This window comes from Ranitomeya variabilis, chromosome 1 (assembly GCF_051348905.1).
Source record: "Ranitomeya variabilis isolate aRanVar5 chromosome 1, aRanVar5.hap1, whole genome shotgun sequence".
Classification (NCBI taxonomy): domain Eukaryota; kingdom Metazoa; phylum Chordata; class Amphibia; order Anura; family Dendrobatidae; genus Ranitomeya; species Ranitomeya variabilis.
The window spans coordinates 1,110,796,753-1,110,806,078 of NC_135232.1; the positions used below are offsets into that span (position 1 = coordinate 1,110,796,753).

The 9,326-nt window shown below is 48.6% G+C and overlaps 1 protein-coding gene across 1 annotated transcript in view; it reads left to right on the forward strand.

Moving 5' to 3' along the window:
• Positions 1-8,686, forward strand: part of MXD4 (MAX dimerization protein 4) — a 74,059-nt gene extending 65,373 nt beyond the window's left edge. The window contains exons 4-6 of the mRNA XM_077280191.1: positions 5,377-5,491; positions 5,754-5,913; positions 8,109-8,686. Of these exons, the coding sequence (XP_077136306.1) occupies positions 5,377-5,491; positions 5,754-5,913; positions 8,109-8,260 (427 nt within the window). The 3' untranslated portion in view covers positions 8,261-8,686. The remainder of the gene's footprint in view (positions 1-5,376; positions 5,492-5,753; positions 5,914-8,108) is intronic.
• The last annotated feature ends 640 nt before the right edge of the window (positions 8,687-9,326 follow it).

The following is a 9,326-nucleotide window of genomic DNA, read 5'->3' on the forward strand; positions in this document are numbered from 1 at the left end:
CTCTAGTGGAGGTCTGGGGCATCACTAGTGGAGCTGATCTGTACACAGCTATATACAGATAGCACCCCCTAGTGGAGGTCTGGGGCATCACTAGTGGATCTGATCTGTGCACAGCTACATACAGATAGCTCCCTCTAGTGGAGGTCTGGGGCATCACTAGTGGATCTGATCTGTACACAGCTATATACAGATAGCTCCCCCTAGTGGAGGTCTGGGGCATCACTAGTGGATCTGATCTGTGCACAGCTATATACAGATAGTACCCCCTAGTGAAGGTCTGGTGCATCACTAGTGGAGCTGATCTGTGCACAGCTATATACAGATAGCTCCCTCTAGTGGAGGTCTGGGGCATCACTAGTGGATCTGATCTGTGCACAGCTATATACAGATAGCTCCCTCTAGTGGAGGTCTGGGGCATCACTAGTGGAGCTGATCTGTACACAGCTATATACAGATAGCACCCCCTAGTGGAGGTCTGGGGCATCACTAGTGGATCTGATCTGTGCACAGCTATATACAGATAGCTCCCTCTAGTGGAGGTCTGGGGCATCACTAGTGGATCTGATCTGTGCACAGCTATATACAGATAGCTCCCTCTAGTGGAGGTCTGGGGCATCACTAGTGGATCTGATCTGTGCACAGCTATATACAGATAGCACCCCCTAGTGGAGGTCTGGGGCATCACTAGTGGATCTGATCTGTGCACAGCTATATACAGATAGCACCCCCTAGTGGAGGTCTGGGGCATCACTAGTGGATCTGATCTGTGCACAGCTATATACAGATAGCACCCCCTAGTGGAGGTCTGGGGCATCACTAGTGGATCTGATCTGTGCACAGCTATATACAGATAGCACCCCCTAGTGGAGGTCTGGGGCATCACTAGCGGAGCTGATCTGTACACAGCTACATACAGATAGCACCCTCTAGTGGAGGTCTGGGGCATCACTAGTGGAGCTGATCTGTGCACAGCTATATACAGATAGGCTCCCTCTAGTGGAGGTCTGGGGCATCACTAGCGGAGCTGATCTGTACACAGCTATATACAGATAGCTCCCTCTAGTGGAGGTCTGGGGCATCACTAGTGGAGCTGATCTGTGCACAGCTATATACAGATAGCTCCCTCTAGTGGAGGTCTGGGGCATCACTAGCGGAGCTGATCTGTACACAGCTATATACAGATAGCTCCCTCTAGTGGAGGTCTGGGGCATCACTAGTGGATCTGATCTGTGCACAGCTATATACAGATAGCACCCTCTAGTGGAGGTCTGGGGCATCACTAGTGGATCTGATCTGTGCACAGCTATATACAGATAGCTCCCTCTAGTGGAGGTCTGGGGCATCACTAGTGGATCTGATCTGTGCACAGCTATATACAGATAGCTCCCTCTAGTGGAGGTCTGGGGCATCACTAGTGGATCTGACATGTGCACAGCTATATACAGATAGCTCCCTCTAGTGGAGGTCTGGGGCATCACTAGTGGATCTGATCTGTGCACAGCTATATACAGATAGCACCCCCTAGTGGAGGTCTGGGGCATCACTAGCGAATCTGATCTGTGCACAGCTATATACAGATAGCACCCTCTAGTGGAGGTCTGGGGCATCACTAGTGGATCTGATCTGTGCACAGCTATATACAGATAGCACCCTCTAGTGGAGGTCTGGGGCATTACTAGTGGATCTGATCTGTGCACAGCTATATACAGATAGCACCCTCTAGTGGAGGTCTGGGGCATCACTAGCGGAGCTGATCTGTGCACAGCTATATACAGATAGCACCCTCTAGTGGAGGTCTGGGGCATCACTAGCGGAGCTGATCTGTGCACAGCTATATACAGATAGCTCCCTCTAGTGGAGGTCTGGGGCATCACTAGTGGAGCTGATCTGTACACAGCTACATACAGATAGCTCCCTCTAGTGGAGGTCTGGGGCATCACTAGTGGATCTGATCTGTGCACAGCTATATACAGATAGCTCCCTCTAGTGGAGGTCTGGGGCATCACTAGCGGAGCTGATCTGTGCACAGCTATATACAGATAGCACCCTCTAGTGGAGGTCTGGGGCATCACTAGTGGATCTGATCTGTGCACAGCTATATACAGATAGCACCCTCTAGTGGAGGTCTGGGGCATCACTAGTGGATCTGATCTGTGCACAGCTATATACAGATAGCACCCTCTAGTGGAGGTCTGTGGTATCACTAGTGGAGCTGATCTGTGCACAGCTATATACAGATAGCTCCCTCTAGTGGAGGTCTGGGGCATCACTAGTGGATCTGATCTGTGCACAGCTATATACAGATAGCTCCCTCTAGTGGAGGTCTGGGGCATCACTAGTGGAGCTGATCTGTACACAGCTATATACAGATAGCTCCCTCTAGTGGAGGTCTGGGGCATCACTAGTGGATCTGATCTGTGCACAGCTATATACAGATAGCTCCCTCTAGTGGACGTCTGGGGCATCACTAGCGGAGCTGATCTGTGCACAGCTACATACAGATAGCTCCCTCTAGTGGAGGTCTGGGGCATCACTAGTGGAGCTGATCTGTGCACAGCTATATACAGATAGCTCCCTCTAGTGGAGGTCTGGGGCATCACTAGTGGAGCTGATCTGTGCACAGCTATATACAGATAGCTCCCTCTAGTGGAGGTCTGGGGCATCACTAGTGGAGCTGATCTGTGCACAGCTATATACAGATAGCACCCTCTAGTGGAGGTCTGGGGCATCACTAGCGGAGCTGATCTGTGCACAGCTACATACAGATAGCTCCCTCTAGTGGAGGTCTGGGGCATCACTAGTGGATCTGATCTGTGCACAGCTATATACAGATAGCTCCCCCTAGTGGAGGTCTGGGGCATCACTAGTGGATCTGATCTGTGCACAGCTATATACAGATAGCACCCTCTAGTGGAGGTCTGGGGCATCACTAGTGGATCTGATCTGTGCACAGCTATATACAGATAGCACCCTCTAGTGGAGGTCTGGGGCATCACTAGCGGAGCTGATCTGTGCACAGCTATATACAGATAGCTCCCTCTAGTGGAGGTCTGGGGCATCACTAGTGGAGCTGATCTGTGCACAGCTATATACAGATAGCACCCCCTAGTGGAGGTCTGGGGCATCACTAGCGGAGCTGATCTGTACACAGCTACATACAGATAGCTCCCTCTAGTGGAGGTCTGGGGCATCACTAGCGGAGCTGATCTGTGCACAGCTATATACAGATAGCTCCCTCTAGTGGAGGTCTGGGGCATCACTAGTGGATCTGATCTGTGCACAGCTATATACAGATAGCTCCCTCTAGTGGAGGTCTGGGGCATCACTAGTGGAGCTGATCTGTGCACAGCTATATACAGATAGCACCCTCTAGTGGAGGTCTGGGGCATCACTAGTGGAGCTGATCTGTGCACAGCTATATACAGATAGCACCCTCTAGTGGAGGTCTGGGGCATCACTAGTGGATCTGATCTGTGCACAGCTATATACAGATAGCACCCTCTAGTGGAGGTCTGGGGCATCACTAGTGGATCTGATCTGTGCACAGCTATATACAGATAGCTCCCTCTAGTGGAGGTCTGGGGCATCACTAGTGGATCTGATCTGTGCACAGCTATATACAGATAGCACCCTCTAGTGGAGGTCTGGGGCATCACTAGTGGATCTGATCTGTGCACAGCTATATACAGATAGCACCCTCTAGTGGAGGTCTGGGGCATCACTAGTGGATCTGATCTGTACACAGCTATATACAGATAGCTCCCTCTAGTGGAGGTCTGGGGCATCACTAGTGGAGATGATCTGTGCACAGCTATATACAGATAGCTCCCTCTAGTGGAGGTCTGGGGCATCACTAGTAGAGGTGTTCTGTACACAGCTATATACAGATAGCACCCCCTAGTGGAGGTGTGGTGATGACTCGGCCATTGCTGAATATTCCCCTTTGCTTTCCAGTATGCTTTGGGTACATTTTCCTTCTGTCCTGTGATGCTCCGTCCAATCAACCTTGCTGCATTTGGTTGAATCTGAGCAGAAAGTTTCGCCCTATACACTCGAGAATTCATCCGGCTGCTTCTGTCTTCACTCACATCATCATTAAACACTAGTGACCCGGTGCCATTGGAAGCCATACATGCCTACACCATCACACCGCCTCCACCATGTGTCACAGAGGATGTGCTGTGCGGAGAATGATGAGCCGTACCACGCCTTCTCCATACGTTCTCCATCCCATCATTCTGGTACAGGCTGGTCTTAGTTTCACCTGTCCTGTGAATGCTTTTCCAGAACTGTGCGGCTTCTTTAGATGTTTTATGGCCAAGTCTAATCTTTCTATTTTTAGTGGGATTATTGGTTGGCGCCTTCCTCCGTATTTGCTCCCATGAAGTACTCTCTTTGTGGTAGACTTAGATGCTGAGACACCGACTTCCTGGAGAGGGTTCCTCACTTGTGTGGATGTTATGAAGGGGTTTTTCTTCACAATGGAAAGGATTCTGCGATCATCCAACACTGTTGTGGACGTGCAGGCCTTTTTGATTTCCCAAGCTCATCAGTACATTCTATTTTTTTGATAGAATGTACCAAACTGTTAACATGGTCTCTCCTAATGTATCCGCTATCCCTCTGATGCATTTCTTCTTTTTTTTCATCCTAATGATGGTCTGTTTGTCTTCCATTGAGAGCTCATTTGACCACATGTTGTGGGTTCACAGCAACAGCTTCCAAATGCAAATGCCACACCTGGAATCAGCTCCAGACCTATTAGCTGCTTAATTTGTGATGGATTAATTAGGGGAAATCCATTGCAGCCCATTAAAGAGCTTCTGAGCTAATTGTTCAATACTTTTGGTCCCTTCTAAAAAAGGCAGCGACATATTAAAGAGCTGAAATTTCTTACTCCAATTAGGATGTAAATCCCCTTAAATTAAAGCTGAGAGTCTCCACTACAAGCCCACAGTGGTTTTATGACTGCATATTGAATATATTTTGGTAAACGGGTGAAAATGCACATCTGCGTCACTGTCCAAATATTTCTAGACCCAACAGTGTGTGATTTTTTTTTTTTAATTACTTTAATGTAAGGCAAATGTTTACTGTGTTCTTACTTCTCTTATAATGAATATTATCTACACAGAATATGGTGAAGGACATCTCCATGTTGTATCTGACGTATTCAGAGGACATTATATCATTATTGCAGCAAGGATTTATTGTTAGCAGTTCTGAAAGTGGAAATCTAACAGGGCTGGGACTGCTGTTCCCAGATGTGCAGTGATACCTGTATCTACCCTCAGTGATTGTCTATATATGTATATACCGCGGTGGGAGATGGCCGGCCCGGCCTCACTAATGCAGCGTCTGTGCCCATATCTCTAGGCGAGCAAAGCTGAGGCTCTACCTGGAGCAGCTGAAGCAGCTTGTGCCGCTGGGACCCGACAGTAACAGACACACCACGCTGAGCCTCCTGAAAAGAGCCAAAATGCACATTAAGGTGGGCGACGCCTGTGTGTCTAGTATTTATCTATCTATTATCTATCTATTATCTATCATCTGTTATCTATCATCTATTATCTATCTATCTATTATCTATTATCTATCATCTATTATCTATCTATCTATCTATCTATCTATCTATCTATCTATCTATCATCTTCATGACCTCCTATTTATTTGCTATGTGACCCTGTATATTTGGGACCATTATCAGGAGTGTAATAAACCTACAGATCCGTTCTTGCTTCTTTTCCTATCAGAAATTAGAAGAACAGGACCGAAAAGCACTGAACGTCAAAGAGCAGCTTCAGAGAGAACATCGCTACCTCAAGCGTCGCCTAGAGCAGCTGTCCGTCCACGGCATGGAGCGCATGCGCACTGACAGTATGGGCTCCATCATATCCACGGACTCCGAACAAGGTGAGGGCCACGTCCCAATGTCTGCGGCCATTACAGGGTAGCGGGGATGGATGTCGGTACTTTGAGGCGGTGCTGGTCGGCTTACAGCTGAGGATCCACGGACCGGGCCCAGTGCTTCCCCCATGCGGCTCCAGGATCCAGTTCTGCAAGTTTCGCCCCAGTGGGTCATCATCTATATCTTCAGATCTTCACACTCGGCATGGTCTCCTGATCTTCTCAGCTCACTAGCTCCTGTGAATCCTTTCACCTGGTTCCACAGCTCATCAATCTTCCCGTTATATCCCCTCCAGTCATTGGCGGCGCACTTACTTTTTTAGCCCCCTCCCTAAATATCCCCCAGAGCTCACATTGTGACTTTAAAGCTTTTAATGTGGATATATATATTTTTTTTAATCATTAATTATGTCGCTTAATAGTAATTTCTCTATGAATACGTCAAAATAGATTAAGATTAGGGAGTTTGAAATTTCTGGGAACAAGAACAGTTCTGGGTAGTAATAAAGTAATTCTGGCCTTATCTCTGATCCAGAGACCAGCGGGTACGGGGGAGACGGTCAGCGGGTACGGGGGAGACGGTCAGCGGGTACGGGGGAGACGGTCAGCGGGTACGGGGGAGACGGTCAGCGGGTACGGGGGAGACGGTCAGCGGGTACGGGGGAGACGGTCAGCGGGTACGGGGGAGACGGTCAGCGGGTACGGGGGAGACGGTCAGCGGGTACGGGGGAGACGGTCAGCGGGTACGGGGGAGACGGTCAGCGGGTACGGGGGAGACGGTCAGCGGGTACGGGGGAGACGGTCAGCGGGTACGGGGGAGACGGTCAGCGGGTACGGGGGAGAAGGTCAGCGGGCAGGACGATGGCCTGTAACTGGGCAAACATCAGCTCTGGCCTGCATATCTGATCCATTCTCGCCTCTCATTTCGCAGAGAATGACACCGTTACGGCACATGTGACATCACTGGCGGGAAGAGGGTTTAATTACTGAGATCATTGCCTATGGCAGAGGTGTCAAACTGCATTCCTCGAGGGCCGCCAACAGGTCATGTTTTCAGGATTTCCCTGTATTGCACAGGTGATAATTTAATCACCTGCACAGAATGATTCCAGCACCTTGTGGAATGCTAAGGAAATCCTGAAAACATGACCTGTTGGCGGCCCTCGAGGAATGCAGTTTGACACCTCTGGCCTATGGGATGTTTCTGGAGGGGGTCTGATTTTTTGAGGGGAGTTTAGAGGTCTGGAATTATAGGGGTTTTCCATCAAAAGGAGTAAAGGCCGTCCATAAATGTTAGATAGCGGACGGACAGTCAGCCGGCAGCTATCTTCCCCGACACTCCCACGCATAGGTCTTCTATGAGAGAGCTGATGCCAGACTCATCCTCTGGCGTTGGCTCATTTCCTTGCGAATAAAAGGCTCGACAGTCCGAAATTGGACGCGTCTGATTCTTATCTCCCCCCAGCATCATCTGTTGGGGGCCGCCATATGGACAAACCGACATTAGACTTCAAACTGCAAACTTGTGAATCCTCGCAGTGCGTGCACCTCACACTTTGAAGATTCTCCTCTGGGGACCACACGTATGTGATTTGCATACATGCGGTCACATGCCGACTAGTCGTGCGTAGCCTCACCTCACTCAATGGAAGTGTATTGAGCAAAGTTGGACAAGTCTAGTCGTAATGTGGCCGGGGGTATGCAATTCTCATACTTGCAGTCTCAGGACCACTCAGTCACGGCACCGGAGAATCCTAACAGCGTACAGTGTGCGCAATGTGAGAATTCATAAGCCTAAGGCCAGACAACCCCTTTAATGGATGTATTTGATCATTTTACTTAGTTCCTTATGGGAAGGTTTACCACGGTTAATACACTGCGCATCCATTTTTTATGTATTCTCCACCTAGTCTTCCTGCCTCAGTGTAGCTAAATGTACGCGAAGGATCACAGAAAGTTCTCTCTGCTATATAATATACTGCCCCTCCATACTGCACAGACTTGTTTTTAGGGAAAAAAACAATGCAAAAAAATAAATAAAAACAAAACGCTAAACTTCTAAGCAAGTTAGAAAATGGAGGTTGGGTGTTGGTGGAGGAAAGTGCAGTTTTCGGGGTTAGTAGGCCTCAGCAATGATTGTGTGGTGTTTCTGGCTACGTATCGTCGTGCCGTAACCGTCCCCATTCTCCTTGTCTTTTCAGAAGTGGACATTGAAGGCATGGAGTTTGCAGCGGGTGAGATGGACAGCGTGGGAAGCGCCAGCGATGTCGACGACCACTACAGTTTGCAGAGCAGCTCGAGCGACAGCGGCTACACCCCACATTCCCTGAGACTTAATTCCAGCCTCTTATAGTGGCCAAATGACTGGACCAACTCAGGACCACCCAGCTGAAGGCACTTATATGTATAGAAAAAGAAGAAAAAAAACTAAAAAAACAACAACAATGGAAACAACTGCAAGAAAAGAAAGGTTACCCGCCGCTCAGCCGGGACTCGATCCATTGCTATGTCCTGAAGAAGGAGCTTTAGTGCTGAGCGGCCCCCTACACAGCACTCGGAGACCCCCAACTAGCCTCTGGTGGAATCCTTATGGTAGTAGCATAAAAAAAAAAAAGTGGCCCCAATTTGGCAGTCCTATCATTCCATTACTAAGTATTACACGAATACACGGGAGATATAAAGCAGGTCAGATATTTTTGATTACCAGAGATCATCTAGTTTATTTTTCAGAATTAATTAGTATTTGTACAAGAGAATAAAGGCAGCGACGCTTCCCGGAGTCAGTATTTCAAGCACTTTGAGCGGGAAGGGAGGGGTCCGATGGGGGCTGGGAGGTGATTGCAATGTACAGGTTGTACTGTATACACGGACCTCCTACACGTAGACGGCGTCTGGATCTCTCCCTGCCGACCAATCAGCTTTTACATTGCAGGCTAATATATACCTAATATATACGTTTCCTTAACGGGGGTTTTCTCCTGGTTTTTTTTTATATATTTGAGGCTAAAAATCATTTTTGCGATTGGGTTTCTGTACCAATTTTGCACCAGGCCTATTTTGTTTCATTGCGCATTCACCTTTGACGTGGTCCGCGGCTGTAAATCAGCCGAGAGGAGATTGGAAAAAGGATTTCAGACTGTTCTGTTAGGGCTTGTTTCCACATGCGAGAAACACGTCCGTGTCTCGCATGTGGGAACCAAGTTCTGGCGTCGGCACTCCAGAGCGGAGTGTGCAGCCGCATAGGAACACATGGAGCTGCACAGCTCCGCTCCAATGTGCCGACGCCAGAACTTGGTTCCCACATGCGAGACACGGACGTGTTTCTCGCATGTGGAAACAAGCCCTTAGAGTGAGTTCACTGACGGGTTCTCAGTTAACTCGTTCTTCAAATGCTACAAAAAACGAATGTGACATTTAAA